Source organism: Oncorhynchus kisutch, linkage group LG26 (assembly GCF_002021735.2).
Source record: "Oncorhynchus kisutch isolate 150728-3 linkage group LG26, Okis_V2, whole genome shotgun sequence".
Lineage (NCBI taxonomy): Eukaryota > Metazoa > Chordata > Actinopteri > Salmoniformes > Salmonidae > Oncorhynchus > Oncorhynchus kisutch.
The window spans coordinates 39,845,698-39,868,143 of record NC_034199.2 but is presented as its reverse complement, the minus strand read 5'-3'; the positions used below and the strand labels follow the sequence as shown (position 1 = coordinate 39,868,143).

At 42.9% G+C, this 22,446-nt stretch overlaps 1 protein-coding gene across 1 annotated transcript in view; it reads left to right on the top strand.

Moving 5' to 3' along the window:
- The window catches only part of LOC109871437 (parathyroid hormone 2 receptor-like), a 76,521-nt gene extending 62,489 nt beyond the window's left edge, over positions 1-14,032 (top strand). Inside the window, exons 11-14 of the mRNA XM_020462332.2 lie at positions 1,417-1,511; positions 2,969-3,107; positions 8,125-8,166; positions 12,863-14,032. Coding sequence (XP_020317921.1) covers positions 1,417-1,511; positions 2,969-3,107; positions 8,125-8,166; positions 12,863-13,261 — 675 coding nt within the window. The 3' untranslated portion in view covers positions 13,262-14,032. The remainder of the gene's footprint in view (positions 1-1,416; positions 1,512-2,968; positions 3,108-8,124; positions 8,167-12,862) is intronic.
- Positions 14,033-22,446: the final 8,414 nt, after the last annotated feature.

Below are 22,446 nucleotides of genomic sequence, written 5' to 3'. Positions count from 1 at the left end.
GTTGTCATGGTTTTAATGTATTCTGTATTCATTGTCATGGTTTTAATGTATTCTGTATTCATGTTGTCATGGTTTTAATGTATTCTGTATTCATTGTCATGGTTTTAATGTATTCTGTATTCATTGTCATGGTTTTAATGTATTCTGTATTCATGTTGTCATGGTTTTAATGTATTCTGTATTCATGTTGTCATGGTTTTAATGTATTCTGTATTCATTGTCATGGTTTTAATGTATTCTGTATTCATGTTGTCATGGTTTCCTCATACAAAGTGACAGGTTGTTTAATGGATGTTGAGTTCCATTAGGAGCCCCATTCTAAGAGCCCTCTGTCAGAATGAAAGCCTAAATACGTAAACGTCCCATTTGCATTTTTTTATTATTAATTAATTATACTGAGGCAAAAGGCATTCAACTGATTGCCACACGTCTCAAAATTAATACTTTTCATCATGCCATTTTCACCCGTCGCTGAGGTGTTCCTCAGAGAGACTCGATCATTCTTCATGAACAATGACCTGATTCTGTATATGAATCAGGCAAAATGACGAGTTTGAAATCGAATGCCCTCTCAATACTCGTAATCCTCCTTGAGCCCCATTTCAAAGCCTGTAGTCTCTTATTATATTACATTTGGAGTTCTATAACTCATACTTGTACTGAATTGCTTGATTCATTGATAGACCATGGTAGATAGAACCTTGTTTTCACATGTCCAGGCACTGTATGGTCTATCATCAGGGTTCGTGAGTAACTGATTACATGTAATGGATTACTTTTTTTCTTAACCGTAATCAGTTATGTTACCAGTGAAAAATATTGTAATCAGAATACAGATACCTTCATAAAACTAGATGATTACTTATTGGATTACTTTTTAATTCTGAAAGGATTTTTGCAGGAAAATATGTTAATAAGAAACCTTTCTATTTTCTCAATGACATTCAATTCAGCATTTAAATAAGGTGCAAATTTAAGTTTGTTCCATCACAGCAAATGAATTTTATGGATCGTTTTTGTCCTCTTCTTATGCCTCTTAAGAGGAAAGTAACAAAGTAATCAGATTACATTACTGAGTTTTGATTACAATTATGGACAGGTTACTGGTTGCAATATTGGACGTGTAACTGTAACTGATTACATTTAGAAAGTAACCTACTCAACTCTATATCATATATCAACATACAGTCAAGCCCATGTTATCTCTCAATGGATTGTGAAGAGATATTAAGTGCTAAGAAGATGGGCTTTTGAGATAGAATTGAGAGGAGATTAGAGAAATGGGGAGATTAGAGAAATGAGGAGATTAGAGAAATGAGGGAATATGTTTCAAGCAGAGGACTTGTACTCTCTGCAATCACATGTCTATTATCTCTGGTTCAGCTAATTAGATTTTTTTTCCAATTGTCTTTTCAGCTGAATTTTATCCTTTTTGTGAACATTGTGCGAGTGCTGGCAACAAAGATCAGGGAGACCAACGCAGGGAGATACGACACAAGAAAACAGTACAGGTGGGTAAAAAGATGGCAAAAGATGACCCACTAGTTTCTGTGAGGACCCACTAGTTTCTGTGAGGACCCACTAGTTTCTGTGAGGACCCACTAGTTTCTGTGAGGACCCACTAGTTATTTGAATGTCTATTGATCACACTGAAAGTCAACTGTAGTAAGGCATTTGACCTTTTTTTCTCCTGTAGAGTTGAACATTGTTGAACATTGTTGATTTAAAAAACACTCAGAAGGTTATAGACAAACTATATTCAGACTGCCTCTTGTGCTCTTACCTTTTAGTACTTCCTTTAATGTTCCCTTTTAACAATGACTTGATATGGGTGTACATCTTGTCTTGGGTGTGAAATGTCTTGCCACTAGCTTAGAATTTATGTTCGGTCTGAAATCTCCTCTGTGCTTCGTTATCGTTTCAAAGTGGGATGGAACACCATAAAACATACACAAAAGCACATATTAGTTGGTATTATTATTATTATTTCTATCTGCAATTACCCATGATGCTACTGAACAACATCCATAGTGGATGTTGAAAGCCTCTGTAATGATAGGGCTGCGTGTTGGGGAGGTGAGAGTTATTCCGAGGTTCATTCAGATGATGTGTCTCAAATCTCACCCCTAGTGTTCCCTATATAGTGCACTGCTTTTGAATACGGCTCATAGGGCTCTGGTTTAAAGTAGTGCACTATAACGGGAATAGAGTGCCATCAGGGACTGATCCAGAGTGTTTCCACCAGGGTCGAAGCCCCACGTCACTCTGCTAGGTTTAATAACAGTTATACAACGCACACACACACACACACACACCAGCGTTTGAGTCACCTTACAGACACCAGCGTCTGAGTCACCTTACAGACCAGGAGAACATTACCCTGCAGGAGACTGTCAACCCTGCTGTGGGCGTCAGTCGTGTTCACTGGACTGTAGCATGAATGATGATGACAGATATGAGGGAGGCACGCTCCCATCTTAACTAAGTGTGCCATTTACACACCATTTACACCATTTACCCATCTGAAGTCTGCCTGCAGGCCATTTATAAATGCTTAATAATTACCGGTAGGTTTCGTTGTTTATTGGCATTTTCACTGATGGATCCGGAGATTGTTTAGATAGATCATCAATACAGATCAGATCTGAGGGGAAGAACCACAGGCGAGGAAAGCAGAATTTTGCAAATGTGACATGACTGATGGCCATCTGTGACATGTGAAACCCTGTTTACTAAACAGGGAGTTGTTGGTGAGATTGTCATGGCTGAATCCACTGCGATGTAAAGACAGGTGACCTTTAGCCTTTCTGTGTGTGACAAAAACAACTACATTGAAGTCTGACTGCACAGAATTACTGATCACCTTCCATCCCAAATAACGACCTATTATGAGATAAAGATTCAGCATCTTGTCTTGTCTTGCTCAAACTGATCCTCTCCAACCTGTTGCTTGTGTCCGTACCCACAGGAAGTTGGCTAAGTCCACCCTGGTGCTGGTGCTGGTGTTTGGGGTCCACTACATTGTGTTTGTGGGGATGCCTCACACCTTCCAGGGCCTCAGCTGGGAGGTCAGGATGTACTTCGAGCTCTTCTTCAACTCCTTCCAGGTAACTGGTTATTCATACCATCTTTTTGAAAATTAGGTACAGATGTAGAACCTTCATTTGAGCCAGTTTCCTATAGCAGGAAAATAGTCCTGCATCAACAGGAAATGTGCATTTTTATGTGGATTATAATTACATTTAAATTTTTGTAGGGATTGATACATTTTTCATTATGGCAAATCAAGTTAGAATTTTCAAAGTGGAAATTGCCAACTTTAGAAGCCTTTTTAAAACTCAAATAAACTGCAAGTTTTACATTCTCAGCAACAAAAGAGTCATACTATTAAGATGCTACATCTGCAGTCATTTCTTCGTAACTTGAGGGAGAACTTTACTTTCCAACACTGCTTGAACTTTATCCCCTAAACATAATTTCTCACCTGAGGGAATTTAGGCTCTTTGTGGCCATAGTCCCACCAACATCCATGAAAAACAAGCAATGAAATGACGATTTGCTTCATCAATCTTACCTTTATCTATCGCCACAGACCAGTGACATTGTTGGCCGATTCAAAACTCTGACATAAGCTTTGGGAGAGATGGTCAATACAACTGATTGCTACTGTACTTCCTACATGATTATTTTCCTTCTCATTATCATCTTCCTCCTTAGCACAAACTGGCCCTCACAGTCTAGACCTGGATACAGTACCTGCAGGAAAAGTTGGAAAATTAGCCAAATTTTGCTTCCAGAAAACAGGAGTTTCTACTAGAGATCCTTCTACTGAGGAGGTGATAGCAATAGATGACCCTTACTCCCTGGAGAGAGGAGAGCAATCTACTAGGAATAATTACAGAGAGGCTGCTATAGTGCACTCCAGTGGCAACACTTCCAATGACCCTGGCCCACAGGTAATGGGAAGGGCTGCTCTGAATCATACAATCAGTTGTAATAGTGGTGCCAATACCATATGTGTCCCACTCTCTTTTGGAGCCCATAGTCACATACTATACTGTTGATTTATTTTCACATCAAATCAAATTTTATTTGTCACATGCGCTGAATACAACAGTGAAATGCTTACTTACAAGCCCTTAACCAACAAGAAGTTCAAGAAATAAAGTTAAGAAAATATTAAAAATATTTTATTTTTTAAATAAATCAAATCAATCAAAAAAGTAACACAATAAATGTACATAACAATATCAAGGCTTTATACAGGGTGTACCAGTACCGGTTAGTCGAGGTAATTTGCAAAGTGACTATGTACAGCAGGGCTACCCAATGCTCTTCCTGGAGATCTACCGTCCTGTGGGTTTTCAGTCCAACCCTGTTACTGGAGATCTACCGTCCTGTGGATTTTCAGTCCAACCCTCTTCCTGGAGATCTACCGTCCTGTGGGTTTTCAGTCCAACCCTCTTCCTAGAGATCTACCGTCCTGTGGGTTTTCAGTCCAACCCTCTTCCTAGAGATCTACCGTCCTGTGGGTTTTCAGTCCAACCCTCTTCCTGGAGATCTACCGTCCTGTGGGTTTTCAGTCCAACCCTCTTCCTGGAGATCTACCGTCCTGTGGGTTTTCAGTCCAACCCTCTTCCTGGAGATCTACCGTCCTGTGGGTTTTCAGTCCAACCCTCTTCCTGGAGATCTGCCATACTGTGGGTTTTCATTCCAACCAACTTCCTGGAGATCTACCGTCCTGTGGGTTTTCAGTCCAACCCTCTTCCTGGAGATCTACCGTCCTGTGGGTTTTCAGTCCAACCCTCTTCCTAGAGATCTACCGTCCTGTGGGTTTTCAGTCCAACCCTCTTCCTGGAGATCTGCCATACTGTGGGTTTTCATTCCAACCAACTTCCTGGAGATCTACTGTCCTTTGGGTTTTCAGTCCAAACCTGTTACTGGAGATCTACCGTCCTTTTGGTTTTTGTCCAACCCTCTTCCTGGAGATCTACCGTCCTGTGGGTTTTCAGTCCAACCCTCTTCCTAGAGATCTACCGTCCTGTGGGTTTTCAGTCCAACCCTCTTCCTGGAGATCTACCGTCCTGTGGGTTTTCAGACCAACACTCTTCTTGGAGATCTACCATCCTGTAGGTTTTCAGTCCAACTCTAATTTAACACACCTGATTCTACTAATTAGCTGCTCAACGTGACCTTAACTAGCTGAATCAGATATGCTAAATTAGGGTTGGACTGAACCTACAGGACAGTAGATCTCCAGGAAGAGGGTTGGGCAGCCCGGATGTACAGCATAGATAACAAACAGTATCCACTGTAAATGGATGGTGTTTACTATGTTCGGTAGGCCTAGCTCATAATAGTTATTCAAATTAAGGTTAGTGCATGTAACCCATCATTACCTTTATAAGTGTGTTCTATGCAGTTTCCCTAATGAATTAACTGATGTGGTAGAACAAGCCACTATATTCTGAAAGATGTTCCCCACCCGTTGAAGCCAAATTGTTAAATTGAATGAGGACTTTAGGAGTGAGGGGAAGTACACCATTTGAATTCCACATGAGAACCCTCTCACCCCTCAAAATTGAAAGTGTCTCTGAAAGCTGATAAAACAGTATTCAATTAAATGAAGTAGGATCCAGTTTTAAAATAAAGCTTTAAAGTAGTTACAAATAAAAAAGACTTTGGGACAGGAGTTAAGCAGTGAAAGCTACGTAGCATTCACTCTGTACAGTTCAATCAGACTGGTGTGGTTTGACAGGGTCTGCTACAGGTCAGAGACTGAGCCTCAGGCAGGTTGGAAGATTCCCTGCATCCTGGCACTTTCCCTTCATCTCCCTGTCTAACTGAGTCTAGCCGAGGCCAATAAAGACAGGGAAGGTCCTTCTCCGGACCAAGGGTTTGTGACAGATCATGTTCACTCTCAGTCAGTCATGAGAGCCTTTTGTTTAATGTCAGTTGATCACAGCTGAGCCAGACAGGGTAATAGTGTGTTGGACACCCCGTTAGTAGCTCATCACGAAACAATTTATTATCCTTCTACTAATATAACATTTCAGCTTCAAATCAGATTTTTATGATTTTGAATTGAATGATTTAAGGGGATAATTATAGAGACAACCAACTGTTGTTCAAAAGAGCTACTCTGACTGACAGCTGGCCTATCAGAAACCTCTTATAAGCTGCTCATCGTATCTTAGACTCTTTGTTGTTGCTTTAATAGTTGTTCTGACAGAAAGAACAAAGATTTTTTTCTTACAACGAAGTTTGACTAGCCACGCAAAATGTATCACTGTGTTGACTACAATAGTGGATGTCATGTACAGAACTTTCATCTTTGTTGTTTAGTTGTCTTCCTATGGAATTACCCAGAGGATAACAGCTTTCCTCATGGTTTGTGTTTCCACGTTTGTTTCAAATGCATTTTGTATTGTTTGCCTCCCCTCGTCTCCAGTTAGCTAAATTAATTCCTTCATATTCTGTCTGTTTCTGCACGTACGTCATAGCCATAATACCCCATGACATTATTATGTTTCTACATGTAGATCATAGCTATATTCCCCCAAGGCATTATTCAGTTTCTACATGTCGATCATAGCTATATTCCCCCAAGGCATTATTCAGTTTCTACATGTAGATCATAGCCCTATTCCCCCAAGGCATTATTCAGTTTCTACATGTAGATCATAGCCCTATTCCCCCAAGGCATTATTCAGTTTCTACATGTAGATCATAGCCCTATTCCCCCAAGGCATTATTCAGTTTCTACATGTAGATCATGATTGTATTCCTCCAAGGCATTATTCAGTTTCTACATGTAGATCATAGCCCTATTCCCCCAAGGCATTATTCAGTTTCTACATGTAGATCATGATTGTATTCCTCCAAGGCATTATTCAGTTTCTACATGTAGATCATAATTGTATTCCTCCAAGGCATTATTCCGTTTCTACATGTAGATCATAGCAGTATTAATCCAAGGAGTTATTCAGTTTCTACATGTAGATCATAATTGTATTCCTCCAAGGCATTATTCAGTTTCTACATGTACATCATAGCTGTATTCCCACAAGGCGTTATTCAGTTTCTACATGTACATCCTGGCTGTATTCCTCCAAGGAATTGTTCTTCATATAGCACAGTGTATAGTGGGGATCATTTTCATACAAACATTATAGCTATGTGTTTTATGTACAACGTTTACATCTCCACTTTTTTTGAGTGAACATATGAGTCACCATCACTGAATAATATGACAGTTTGACTCATTGTGTATCTTTGTTTACCAGCTGAAGGAGGTGATACGATAAAAGAGTGAGAACAACACCATGTCTCTTCACATCACCTTACTAGGCTAGTCACATGCCTGATTTAGCTCAGTCAAAGAGTCAAAGCCAGCCAGCACCATAGATCTGCAACCTTTCCATAGCGCAACAGGGTGCTGCTGCTTGCACAAAGACAGGCAGGAGTGGAGGAAAGGGGAATATCTGAAAGAGAGAAGAACAGATATAATGGTCTGTAAGATATAGCAGAAGTGATGCTAATCAATGCATGACCTTTCCATACAGAGTAATAATGATTTGATGAATAAAGGTTGAAAAATTAATATGAATTATATCAAAACATCTCATACATTCATAAGCCATATCAGTAGATATGTGTTACGTTGAATAGAGACATAGAATGAAGGAGAGAAGGGTACAGATGTAAGATCTTAATTTGACCCAGGTTGCTACAGAATGGAAATAATCCTGCAGCAAAAGGAAATGTTAATTATTATGTGGATTATAATTATTGGACATTTTTGTAGGGGTTGATACAATTTTTGTTAGGCTAAATCAAGTCTGATGTTTTAAAGTGGAAATTACAAACTTTAGAAGCCTTTTTCAACCAGTAATACACAAGTTTGCATATCCTTCTGTGCAGGAACATTCTCAGCAACAAAAGAGTGATCAAATTAAGATCTGTACTTTTCCCCCTGGGATATGTCACCAGATTGACAAAGTTTTCGCAATGTTATCAACCTTCCATTGCTTTAGAGTAAGAATGGAATTCAATAGCATCTGCAACACAAAAATAACTCCTCTTTTCTATTACACTGGTTCTCAACTCTTCTGTCTCTTCCAGGGCTTCTTTGTATCAATCATCTACTGCTACTGCAATGGAGAGGTGAGTGTGGATGATTCTACACTCTCTATAAGTTGTCTAACTTCAGCCAGAGAGGAAGAGGCAGGATGGCAACAACAACTCACGAGTTACACCAGGAACGCACAATCCCTCCATCAGTGCTCAGAAGAGGGCTGAATCTGCCGCAAAATCTGTCTGTTCGAAAATGAAGGGAAAGGGAAAGGGGGAGACCTAGTCAGTTGTACAACTGAATGCATTCAACTGAAATGAGTCTTCCGCATTTAACCCTCTGAATCAGAGAGGTGCGGGGGACTGCCTTAATCGTTGTCCACGTCATCGGCGCCTAAAGCATTTTGTATGAAGGTCAATGGGAAAGTGTCGAATTTGACCAACATAAAATTGTATTGCTCATTTTCTACTTGAGAGTTATTTGATCAAATGTAAGTTTTGTAATGTTTAGGTTGTCACATACTGATATACATATATGTATGTATATATGTGGACACATGCCATTGCGGCAACTTTTGAGAAAAACAACGTAATATCCGTAACATCTGAATTGTGCCTGTTCTTGTCTGCTCCCGCCTGCCCTCTGCCTCTACAAACATTTATTCCCATTGTTAAAGCACTGAGTCCTGTATCTTGTCAGTATATAAACTCAACAAAAGAAGAAACGTTCTCTCAGTGTCAACTGAGTTTATTTTCAGCAAACTTAACATGTCTAAATATTTGTATGACCATAACAAGATTTGAGACATAAACTGAGTTCAGTGACTAACAGAAATAGATTAATGTGTCCCTGAACAAAGTAACAGTCAAAAGTAACAGTCAGTATCTGGTGTGGCCACCAGCTGCATTAAGTACTGCAGTGCATCTCCTTTTCATGGACTGCACCAGATTTGCCAGTTCTTGCTGTTACCCCACTCTTCAACCAAGGCACCTGCAAGTTCCCAGACATTTCTGGGGGGAATGGCCCTAGTCCTCACCCTCCGATCCAACAGGTCCCAGACTCAATGGGATTGAGATCCGGGCTCTTCGCTGGCCATGGCAGAACACTGACATTCCTGTCTTGTGGGAAATCACGCACAGAACGAGCAGTATGGCTGATGGCATTGTCATGCTGGAGGGGGTCATGTCAGGATGTGCCTGCAGGAAGGGTATCACATGAGGGAGGAGGATGTCTTCCCTGTAACGCACAGCGTTGAGATTGCCTGCAATGACAACAAGCTCAGTCCAATGATGCTGTGACACACCGCCCCAGACCATGATGGACCCTCCACCTCCAAATCAATCCCGCTCCAGAGTACATGCCTCGGTGTAACGCTCATTTCTTTGACGATAAACGCAAATCCAACCATCACCCCTGGTGAGACAAAACCGTGACTCGTCAGAGAAGAGCACTTTTTGCCAGTCCTGTCTGGTCCAGCGACAGTAAGTCCGTGCCCATAGGCGACATTGTTGCCGGTGATGTCTGGTGAGGACCTGCCTTACAACAGGCCTACAAGCCCTCAGTCCAGCCTCTCTCAGCCTATTGCGGACAGTCTGAGCACTGATGGAAGGATTGTGTGTTCCTGGTATAACTCGGGCAGTTGTTGCCATCCTGTACTTGTCCCGCAGGTGTGATGTTCAGATGTACCGATCCTGTGCAGGTGTTGTTACACGTGGTCTACCACTGAGAGGACGATCAACTGTCCATCCTGTCTCCCTGTAGCACTGTCTTAGGTGTCTCACAGTCAGGACATTGCAATTTATTGCCCTGGCCACATCTGCAGTCCTCATGCCTCCTTGCAGCATGTCTAAGGCACGTTCACATAGATGAGCAGGGACCCTGAGCATCTTTCTTTTGGTGTTTTTCAAAGTCAGTAGTAAGGCCTCTTTAGTGTCCTAAGTTTTCATTACTGTGACCTTAATTGCCTACCGTCTGTAAGCTGTTTGTGTCTTAACGACCGTTCCACAGGTGCATTTTCTTTCATTGTTTGTGGTTCATTGAACAAGCATGGAAAACAGTGTTTAAACCCTTTACAATGAAGATCTGTGAAGTTATTTAGATTTCTACGAATTATCTTCGAAAGACAGGTTCCTGAAAAACGTCTGTTTCTTTTTTTGTTGAGTTTATATAATCTTTGTAGACAGTTAGCAACTAATGGGTGTGTGACTGTGACCAATGATAGCTACTACCACTGTGGTGGGTGTAGGCAGACAGGAAGTGAAGCAAAGCGAGAGGCTTGACTCCACCCCAAAATCTGACCCTAAGAAAAATACAGTGAGAAGCAGACCAAGTGGGGATTTTTTTTGGTATGGAGTGGCTGCGGATTTGACTTTTCTGGACCTCTCTTTCCGATAGCTAATGGTCCCGAAGCTTCTGCTCTGCTAGTAGAGAACAGGCTACTCTGGCAAATGGTACTCTTTTAATAAAGTTAGATCAAAGCTGAATCAATGTCTGCAAGATCACATAATGAAAGTGTTCGACATAAAATAAATTATATTATATTAGCAGAGAATAACGTTATTGTAAGACAAAAACACTACCTCATTTCTTGTGACATTTAAGGATTGTTGTGCGAATGGTCACATTTTTCTGTCATGTGGCCAAAAGTCAACAGCGCATTTTGTGGATGTTTCGTAATGTTTAGGCTGTTACGAGTGTACTGATATATGGTGCATTCGGAAAGTCTTCAGACGCATTGACTCTTTCCACATTTTGTTACATTACAACCTTATTCTAAAACGGATTAAATTGTTTCTTTCCCCCCTTATCAATCTACACATAATACCCTATAATGACAAAATGTGTAAAATAACAAATACTGAAATATCACATTTACATAAATATTCAGACTCTTTACTCAGTACTATTTTTGAAACACCTTTGGCAGCGATTACAGCCTTGAGTCTTCTTGTGTATGACGCTACAAGCTTGGCACAGCTGTATTTGAGGAGTTCCTCCCATTCTTCTCTGCAGATCTTCTCAAGCTCTGTCAGGTTGGATGGGGGCATTGCTGCACAGCTATTTTCAGGTCTCTCCAGAAATGTTACATCGGGTTCAAGTCCGGGCTCCAGCTGGGCCACTCAAGGACATTCAGAGACTTGTCCTGAAACCACTCCTGCGTTGTCTTGGCTGTGAGCTTAGGGTTGTTGTCCTGTTGATAGGTGAACTTTGCCCCATTTTTTTAATTTTACCTTTATTTAACCAGGCAAGTCAGTTAAGAACATATTCTTATTTTCAATGACGGCCTGGGAACAATGGGTTAACTGCCTGTTCAGGGGCAGAACGACAGATTTGTACCTTGTCAGCTCGGGGGTTTGAACTCGCAACCTTCCGGTTACTAGTCCAATGCTCTAACCACTAGGCTACGCTGCCGCCGTGATGTCCTGAGCACTCTGGAGTATGTTTTCATCAATGATCTCTCTGTTCTTTGCTCCGTTTAACTTTACCTCGATCCTAGTCATTGCCGCTGAAAAACAGCCCCACAGCATGATGCTGCCACCATCATGCTACACCCAAGGAATGGTGCCAGGTTTCCTCCAGGCGTGACGCTTGGGAGAACCTTCCAGAAGGACTATGCCATCTCATCCACAGAGGAACTCTGGAGCTCTGTCAGACAGTCTTGGTGGTTCCAAACGTCTTCCATTCCAGAACGTTGGAGGCCACTTTGTTCTTGGGGACCATCAATGCTGCAGAAATGTTTTTGTTTCCTCTTCCCTCGACACTATCCTGTTTTGGAGCTCTACGGACAATTCCTTTGACCTAATGGCTTGGTTTTTTCCTCTGACATGCACGTTCACCTTTTGGACCTTATATAGGCAGGTGTGTGCCTTTCCAAATCATGTCCAACCCATTGAATTTACCACAGGTGGACTCCAATCAAGTCCTGGAAACATCTTAAGAATGATCAATGGAAACAGGATCCACCTGAGCTCAATTTCGAGTCTCTTAGCAAAGGGTCTGAATACTTATGTACAGTAAATAAGGTATTTCTGTTTTTTGTCTTTATGGGTATTGTGTGTAGATTGATGAGGAAGAAAATGTATTTCATACATTTTAGAATAAGTCTGTAACGTAACAAAATGTGGAAAAGGGGAAGGGGTTTGAATCATTTCCAAAAGCATGTAAGTGGACACACGTGGCATTCTGGGCAACTTCTGAAAAAGTTTGTGTCTGTTGTTCACACGCGTATCTGCCCACTCTACATTTTTTCCCATTGTAACAGCAGTCAGTCAGTATTCTGTATTCTCAGTATACAGTATAAATGGTCTTTCCTTCAGCGCAAGACACTTCAGGTTGAGAGCTTCCCCTTAGATGTCTGTTCTTTTGACATAAGAAAAACCAGGGCTAAGATTCACCCTCTTCCTCTTTTCTCTCTTTCTCACCATCTTCCTCCCCCAACCACCCCACCTCAACCCTCTTCCTCCACCAACCACCTGACCTCAACCCTCTTCCTCCACCAACCACCTGACCTCAACCCTCTTCCTCCCCCAACCACCCCACCTCAACCCTCTTCCTCCACCAACCACCTGACCTCAACCCTCTTCCTCCCCCAACCACCCCACCTCAACCCTCTTCCTCCACCAACCACCCCACCTCAACCCTCTTCCTTCCTCAACCACCCCACCCTACCTCCACCCTCTTCTTCCCCCAAATTCCCCACCTAAACGCTCTTCCTCCCGTATCCACCCCACCTCAACCCTCTTCCTTCCCTAACAACCTCCTCTCCGCCTCTCCTCATCTCCCCCAAAGGTCCAAACGGAGATAAAAAATACATGGACTCGTTGGAACCTTGCGTTGGACTGGAAGGTTCCGGTGGTGTGCGGCCGTTACCGCTACGGCTCAGTGCTCACCGGGCTCAACAACAGCTCCAGCAGCCAGTCTCAGCTGGCTGGGGGCGGGCCCGCCATCCGCTCAACCACCCTCTTCTCCAGCCGTGTCTATCGTAGCAACGGACCCCCGACACTGTCCACCCACACCACCCTGCCTGGCTACGTCATCAGTAACTCAGACCCAGACAGCGTCCACCCCTCCATCCCTGAGGAACCAGAGGAGGGCAGTGCCAAGCAGGTGGATGACATCTCTCTGAAGGAGACGATGCCTGTCCTCAATAATAGTACGACCGCAGATGATGATGAGGAGACGTTGTAGACATGGGGAGAGACGGGAGGTTTTTCTGAATGTGACTGAGCTGGGAAAAACAACAGGCCTTTGGGATAGAGACCAAAGACTACTGGCTCCTAGACATGGGACCACATGTACATTCATACAGATTATTGGCACAGGTAGATACATACATGTAAAGACACACACACACACAAACCACATAAAAAACTGACAAATAAGAAAAGATACGTCTCATCTTTGTTCATACTCACATACTGCCCTTTTGTAGCCAATTGATTGACATTTTTGGCAAAAAAAGTATTGCTTTGTCTACAACGTTTTATTTTTTATTTTATTTCACCTTTATTTAACCAGGTAGGCTAGTTGAGAACACCTTTATTTAACCAGGTAGGCTAGTTGAGAACACCTTTATTTAACCAGGTAGGCTAGTTGAGAACACCTTTATTTAACCAGGTAGGCTAGTTGTGAACACCTTTATTTAACCAGGTAGGCTAGTTGAGAACACCTTTATTTAACCAGGTAGGCTAGTTGAGAACACCTTTATTTAACCAGGTAGGCTAGTTGAGAACACCTTTATTTAACCAGGTAGGCTAGTTGAGAACACCTTTATTTAACCAGGTAGGCTAGTTGAGAACACCTTTATTTAACCAGGTAGGCTAGTTGAGAACAAGTTCTCATTTGCACCAGCGACCTGGCCAAGATAAAGCATAGCAGTTCAACACAAACAACAACACAGAGTTACACATGGAATTAACAAAACACAGTCAATAATACAGTAGAAAAAAAGAAAACAAAGTCTATATACAGTGAGTGCAAATAAGGTCAAATAAGGGAGTTAAGGTGGCGAAGTAATTATAATATAGCAATTAAACACTGGAATGTTAGATGTGCAAAAGATGAATGTGCAAGTAGAGGTACTGTGGTGCAAAAGGAGCAAAATAAATAAATACAGTATGGGAATGAGGGAGGTAGATGGGCTGTTTACAGATGGGCTATGAACAGGTGCAGTGATCTGTGAGCTGCTCAGATAAGCTGGTTCTTAAAGCTAGTGAAGGAGATGGGAATCTCCAGCTTCAGTGATTTTTGCAGTTCGTTACAGTCAGTGGCAGTAGAGAACTGGAAGGAAAGGCGACCAAAGGAGGAATTGGCTTTGGGGGTGACCAGTGAGATATACCTGCTGGAGCGTGTGCTACGAGTGGGTGCTGCTATGGTGACCAGCGAGCTGAGATAGGGCGGGGCTTTACCTAGCAGAGACTTGTAGATAACCTGTAGCCAGTGGGTTTGGCGACGAGTATGAAGTGAGGGCCAGCCAACGAGAGCGTACAGGTTGCAGTGGTGGGTAGTATATGGGGCTTTGGTGACAAAACGGATGGCACTGTGATAGACTACATCCAGTTTGCTGAGTAGAGTGTTGGAGGCTATTTTATAGATGGCATCGCCGAAGTCAAGGATCGGTAGGAGGGTCAGTTTTACGAGGGTATGTTTGGCAGCATGAGTGAAGGAAGCTTTGTTGCGAAATAGGAAGCCGATTCTAGATTTAATTTTCGATTGGAAATGCTTAATGTGAGTCTGGAAGGAGAGTTTACAGTCTAGCCAGACACCTATGTATTTGTAGTTATCCACGTATTCTAAGTCAGAGCCGTCCAGAGTAGTGATGCTGGATGGGCAGGCAGGTGCGGGCAATGATCGGTTGAATAGCATGCATTTAGTTTTATTTGCGTTTAAGAGCAGTTGGAGGCCATGGAAGGAGAGAAGTATACAGAATGGTGTCGTCTGCGTAGAGGTGGATTAGAGAATCACCAGTAGCAAGAGCGAATCTCGGGCCAAGGATCCATGTTTTCTGTCAAACTCTCCCCAGCCATTGACACTCAGACATGCCATCCTTCAGGGGAGGTCTAAAGTCAGTTCTAAGGGCTATAGGAGCTGGACTGCATCATGTGTTGGTCTGTGCAAAGTACCTTTTTTTTCAATCCAAAATGAAGTGACTGACTGACAGATGTCTAAATGCAACAGTATTGCGATTGCCCCCTTAAGCTGAGGTTTATCCAGTCTACAAAAATACATTAAAAAAAGCTAATTTGTGTCAGCGACTGGCTTGTTGTTGGCTTAAAATGAGATTACAGTCCTGTCTCAGTGATATCTGTTGTTCGTTAATCTGTTTACCTGTGATAAATGTTATTTCCCTGTTCCCGACTCTTTCTGTCTTTTAGAGTTACTGTCACTCATACAGAGAGAGGATACAGATGTAGGATCTTAATTTGATCATTCTGTGGCAGGAGAACTTTCCTGCAATATAGGACATTTGAGGTTTAAAAAGGAATTTTGTACATTCCACTTTGGAATGTCTGACTTTATTTTCCCTTACGAGAAAAATTTAACCCCTACAAAAATGTCTATTAATTAGGGGCGGCAGGGTAGCCTAGTGGTTAGAGCGTTGGACTAGTAACCGAAAGGTTGCAAGTTCTAATCCCCGAGCTGACAGGGTACAAATCTGTCTTCTGCCCCTGAACAGGCAGTTAACCCACTGTTCCTAGGCCGTCACTGAAAATAAGAATTTGTTCTTAACTGACTTGCCTAGTAAAATAAAGGTAAAAATAATAATCCACATTTGTTGCTGCAGGATTGTTTTCCTACTGTGGCAAACTGGCTCAAAATATGATTCTACATCTGTAATTCAGTCTGCATTGTAGACAGCTCTTCTCCTCCCTTAGGTCTGCATTTACTGTCATTCTGTCAGACAAGGGTCTAATCTAATCAAACCTTAACTGTGTTTCTACAGCTTAGGCTATTCAAGTCTAGTTCTTGGATGCACTTTTAGTGATGGTTGAGTCCAGAGGAGGCTGGTGGGAGGAGCTAAAGGAAGGCAGACTCTGTTGGAATGGAATAAATGGAACAGTATCATAAAAATAAAACATATCGAAAACACGTTTGACTCCATTCCATCGATTGCATTCCAGACATTACAATGAGCCCGTTGCTCATTCCTACTGTATTCCACTGGTTGATTCCTATATGCGTAAATATAGATATGATCCTAAATTCTACGCTACTGTTACGCACGCCTCTATGAAGAGGGAACGCAACACCCTGCTACAACTCAACTCTCCGTGAAGCGAAAGAGGTATTGACTGTAGGCGTGAGTCTGGACTGTAGGCGTGAGTAAGTACGACAAAAGGCAGAATGTAGTACCGTTTACAAGGAATTTATTCCGTCCCACGGTAATATGGGGAAATGGGGCTGGACGGAACCAAAGCATAGAAAGCAAATGCCCTCTCCTATCTTACCTGCCTAACCCCTACTTACCTAACCTACCTCTCCTATCTTACCTGCCTAACCCCTACTTACCTAACCTACCTCTCCTATCTTACCTGCCTAACCCCTACCTCTCCTAACCTACCTCTCCTATCTTACCTGCCTAACCCCTACCTCTCCTAACCTACCTCTCCTATCTTACCTGCCTAACCCCTACCTCTCCTAACCTACCTCTCCTATCTTACCTGCCTAACCCCTACCTCTCCTAACCTACCTCACCTGCCTAACCCCTACTTACCTAACCTACCTCTCCTATCTCACCTGCCTAACCCCTACTTACCTAACCTACCTCTCCTATCTCACCTGCCTAACCCCTACTTACCTAACCTACCTCTCCTATCTCACCTGCCTAACCCCTACTTACCTAACCTACCTCTCCTATCTCACCTGCCTAACCCCTACTTACCTAACCTACCTCTCCTATCTCACCTGCCTAACCCCTACTTACCTAACCTACCTCTCCTATCTCACCTGCCTAACCCCTACTTACCTAACCTACCTCTCCTATCTCACCTGCCTAACCCCTACTTACCTAACCTACCTCTCCTATCTCACCTGCCTAACCCCTACTTACCTAACCTACCTCTCCTATCTCACCTGCCTAACCCCTACTTACCTAACCTACCTCTCCTATCTCACCTGCCTAACCCCTACTTACCTAACCTACCTCTCCTATCTCACCTGCCTAACCCCTACTTACCTAACCTACCTCTCCTATCTCACCTGCCTAACCCCTACTTACCTAACCTACCTCTCCTATCTCACCTGCCTAACCCCTACTTACCTAACCTACCTCTCCTATCTCACCTGCCTAACCCCTACTTACCTAACCTACCTCTCCTATCTCACCTGCCTAACCCCTACTTACCTAACCTACCTCTCCTATCTCACCTGCCTAACCCCTACTTACCTAACCTACCTCTCCTATCTCACCTGCCTAACCCCTACTTACCTAACCTACCTCTCCTATCTCACCTGCCTAACCCCTACTTACCTAACCTACCTCTCCTATCTCACCTGCCTAACCCCTACTTACCTAACCTACCTCTCCTATCTCACCTGCCTAACCCCTACTTACCTAACCTACCTCTCCTATCTCACCTGCCTAACCCCTACTTACCTAACCTACCTCTCCCATCTCACCTGCCTAACCCCTACTTACCTAACCTACCTCTCCCATCTCACCTGCCTAACCCCTACTTACCTAACCTACCTCTCCCATCTCACCTGCCTAACCCCTACTTACCTAACCTACCTCTCCCATCTCACCTGCCTAACCCCTACTTACCTAACCTACCTCTCCCATCTCACCTGCCTAACCCCTACTTACCTAACCTACCTCTCCCATCTCACCTGCCTAACCCCTACTTACCTAACCTACCTCTCCCATCTCACCTGCCTAACCCCTACTTACCTAACCTACCTCTCCCATCTCACCTGCCTAACCCCTACTTACCTAACCTACCTCTCCCATCTTACCTGCCTAACCCCTACTTACCTAACCTACCTCTCCCATCTCACCTGCCTAACCCCTACTTACCTAACCTACCTCTCCCATCTTACCTGCCTAACCCCTACTTACCTAACCTACCTCTCCCATCTCACCTGCCTAACCCCTACTTACCTAACCTACCTCTCCCATCTCACCTGCCTAACCCCTACTTACCTAACCTACCTCTCCCATCTCACCTGCCTAACCCCTACTTACCTAACCTACCTCTCCCATCTCACCTGCCTAACCCCTACTTACCTAACCTACCTCTCCCATCTCACCTGCCTAACCCCTACTTACCTAACCTACCTCTCCCATCTCACCTGCCTAACCCCTACTTACCTAACCTACCTCTCCCATCTCACCTGCCTAACCCCTACTTACCTAACCTACCTCTCCCATCTCACCTGCCTAACCCCTACTTACCTAACCTACCTCTCCTATCTCACCTGCCTAACCCCTACTTACCTAACCTACCTCTCCTATCTCACCTGCCTAACCCCTACTTACCTAACCTACCTCTCCTATCTCACCTGCCTAACCCCTACTTACCTAACCTACCTCTCCTATCTCACCTGCCTAACCCCTACTTACCTAACCTACCTCTCCTATCTCACCTGCCTAACCCCTACTTACCTAACCTACCTCTCCTATCTCACCTGCCTAACCCCTACTTACCTAACCTACCTCTCCTATCTCACCTGCCTAACCCCTACTTACCTAACCTACCTCTCCTATCTCACCTGCCTAACCCCTACTTACCTAACCTACCTCTCCTATCTCACCTGCCTAACCCCTACTTACCTAACCTACCTCTCCTATCTCACCTGCCTAACCCCTACTTACCTAACCTACCTCTCCTATCTCACCTGCCTAACCCCTACTTACCTAACCTACCTCTCCTATCTCACCTGCCTAACCCCTACTTACCTAACCTACCTCTCCTATCTCACCTGCCTAACCCCTACTTACCTAACCTACCTCTCCTATCTCACCTGCCTAACCCCTACTTACCTAACCTACCTCTCCTATCTCACCTGCCTAACCCCTACTTACCTAACCTACCTCTCCTATCTTACCTGCCTAACCCCTACTTACCTAACCTACCTCTCCTATCTTACCTGCCTAACCCCTACTTACCTAACCTACCTCTCCTATCTTACCTGCCTAACCCCTACTTACCTAACCTACCTCTCCTATCTTACCTGCCTAACCCCTACTTACCTAACCTACCTCTCCTATCTTACCTGCCTAACCTCTACTTCCCTAACCTACCTCTCCTATCTTACCTGCCTAACCACTACTTACCTAATTTAGCACCACCTGGTGCACTAACCAAAATACAGAAGGCACTCCCTAGTTGCCTTACCCTTCCCCCCTGGGAACAAATGAAACAGGATAACAAACAATTTCACAAACCAAAACACTGCATCCTATTGACACACAGACATAACCAATCATCTCTCTCACTCAACCAATACAGGACACACTAATCATCTCCCTCTGAGAACAACCAACACAGTATATCACCCTCAGCTATCAGCCTCCGCTCTCAGCAAACATCTTTCTGCAATCATCTTTCTGCAATCATCTTTCTGCAATCATCTTTCTGCAATCATCTTTCCCACAATGATCTCTCTTCTGAACAGAACACTGGCTTTTATATAGCTTCAGAAGGAATGGGTAATTGGAGAGAGCTGCGTCTTGACAAGGGGGCGGGGTCAGCTCTCCAATTAGCCATGGAGTCGACCAATCAGCTGCTTGAGGGATTTCAGGAAGCCATTTCCTGAAATAAACACATGCAAATACACAAACTACAACACAAAAACTGGGGAACGTAACAACTACATAGATAAGCCAAATGGCTCTGTCATGTTTGTTAGTCTATATATGCATGGGCACATCCCCATGCCTCTTCCTTTTAGTCAACCAACAACTTTTGTCAAATAAATATGGCCCTCAATGTAACAGAGGGCCAAGAGAACCCCAAAGGATCAATACTGGTAGTTAGTGTATGGGCACTCATAGGTAAAGGCCTGTTGAGGCCATACATCCTGACATAATCAAAAGGTAAAAACCTAACAGGTGGGTAAATGGAAAAAGATGAATGAAAGGACATTTTCTCCTAGTTTTCATTTAACACTGACATTAATCTTATGGAAAAAAAGACAAGTGAATGTCACGTGAAGTGTTCCAAAAAAAATGTTAATGTGATCCCATGATCATATGTAAAGTTATTGTGATAATATGAATTTCAAATATGAAATTTCATGTTAAATTATGTGATTTTCCACATGTGAAATCATATGTTTACTATGTAAGGCTTGGTATGCCACATCCACAAATGTCACTTAATTTTTTATATATGCAGTGAATTAGTCCACAAATCCTGAAAAATAGGCTGCGATCAGCTGGATATAAATATATTTCAAGTATATGCACTTGGGTATAATCAGGTAGGGGTGATGTTGAATGGGGTAGAGGGCGAGAACTGGATTCAGAGTAGAGGACCATTAACAAGCCATGCCCCATTCAAATTGCTCGTATAATGGCCTGTAATTACTGTGCCAGGCTGCCAGCGCATTTAGCCAAACCCAACCCACCCCATTGATCCAGCACCACCGTGGCACCTCTAACATCATGGGTTGCGGTGGTGAAATAGTAATATCCCAGCCCCCAAGAGGTGTGATTAGTGGGACAGTGGATGGAGTCAGTGTCCTCTATAGAGAGTTGGAATTAATTGCATGGAATTAACGGAAATACTAAAAAGCCAAACAGCTCTGACTTTATGGGAAAATACATCGGAAAGAGCACCTTTTACCTCTAAGATTAAACGCTGTTCAGTTTGTTAAATGTTCAGGGGTAAATGAGAATAGTGAAGAAGTCTGATTGGGACAAAAAGCAGAGTTGAACTTGTTCAGGATAGGGGGCAGTATTTCCCCTTTGGATGAATTGCGTCCCATAGTAAACTGCATCAAAATCTGTCCTAAATTGCTAATATATGCATATTATAATTAATATTGGATAGAAAACACTCTGAAGCTTCTAAAACCGTTTGAATTATGTCTGTGAGTATAACAGAACTCACAGGGCAGGCAATCTTCCAAACTAGTTTTGGAATCCTGAAAGTTGGGGCAACTTTGACGTCATCGCCCCCTCCCTTCCCAACAAGTTATGGATCTGGAAACACTTCCTATGTCTTCCACTAGATGTCCTCATTCAGTGGAAAGTGCAATGGAGCATTTGCTGTGAACTTTGACCTAATGGGAGGGAAATTACTACAGTGTCACAAAAGATTCATGTGCTTGAAAGCGCGTATGCGTTTGGAGTGAGTCATCTGTTCCAATCAGCCCCAGATGAACTAGGATTGCCCGTTTGGAATGCCATTCGTTTTGTACGTTTATAACATCCTGAAGATTGATTCTGCACTTAGTTTGACCAGTTTCGTCTACCTGTAATATGTAATTTGGAAGTTTTGATGCAAAATTATCCTGGACTAGAAGTCATTTTTTGGGCATTTGAGCTGAAAGTGGTAGCAGATGCTGCTACATGGACACTAGAATTGAACATTATGAAACAAAACGATTTATTGTTGAAGTAGGACTCCTTGTAGTACATTCTGATCGAAGACCATCAAAGGTAAGGGAATATTTATGTTGTAATTTTGTATTTCTGTTGACTCCAACATAGCGGAGAAATATTGTTACGTCTGAGCGCTGTCTCAGATTATTGCAATGTTAGGCTTTTTCCGTAACGTAAAAAAAATGTGACACAGCGGTTGCATTAAAGAACCAGTGTATCTTTTTAATCATATGTATAACATGTATCTTTAGTCAAAGTTTATGATGAGTATTTCTGTTATCTGGCGTAGCTTTCTATAATTCCTCTGGACATTTTGGAGAATTTTCTGAACATGGCATCAATGTAAACCGAGATTTATGGATATAAAATGCATATTATCGAACAAAACATAAATGTACTGTGTAACATGTCATATGACTGTCATCTGATGAAGATTTTCAAGAGGTTAGTGAATTATTATTTTTTTAATCCTGCTTTTGTCATTTTATATTTTGTGGTACAAAATGGCTGCCTTTTGTCTTTGTTTTGGTGGTGGTCAAACATAAATATGTGCACATAGAGAGCTCACCTCTCTCTCAGTCACCAGCATCAACACAGAGAGCTCACTTCTCTCTCTGTCACCAGCATCAACACAGAGAGCTCACTTCTCTCTCTGTCACCAGCATCAACACAGAGAGCTCACTTCTCTCTCCGTCACCAGCATCAACACAGAGCTCACCTCTCTGTCACCAGCATCAACACATAGAGAGCTCACCTCTCTCTCTGTCACCAGCATCAACACAGAGCTCACCTCTCTCTCTCTGTCACCAGCATCAACACAGAG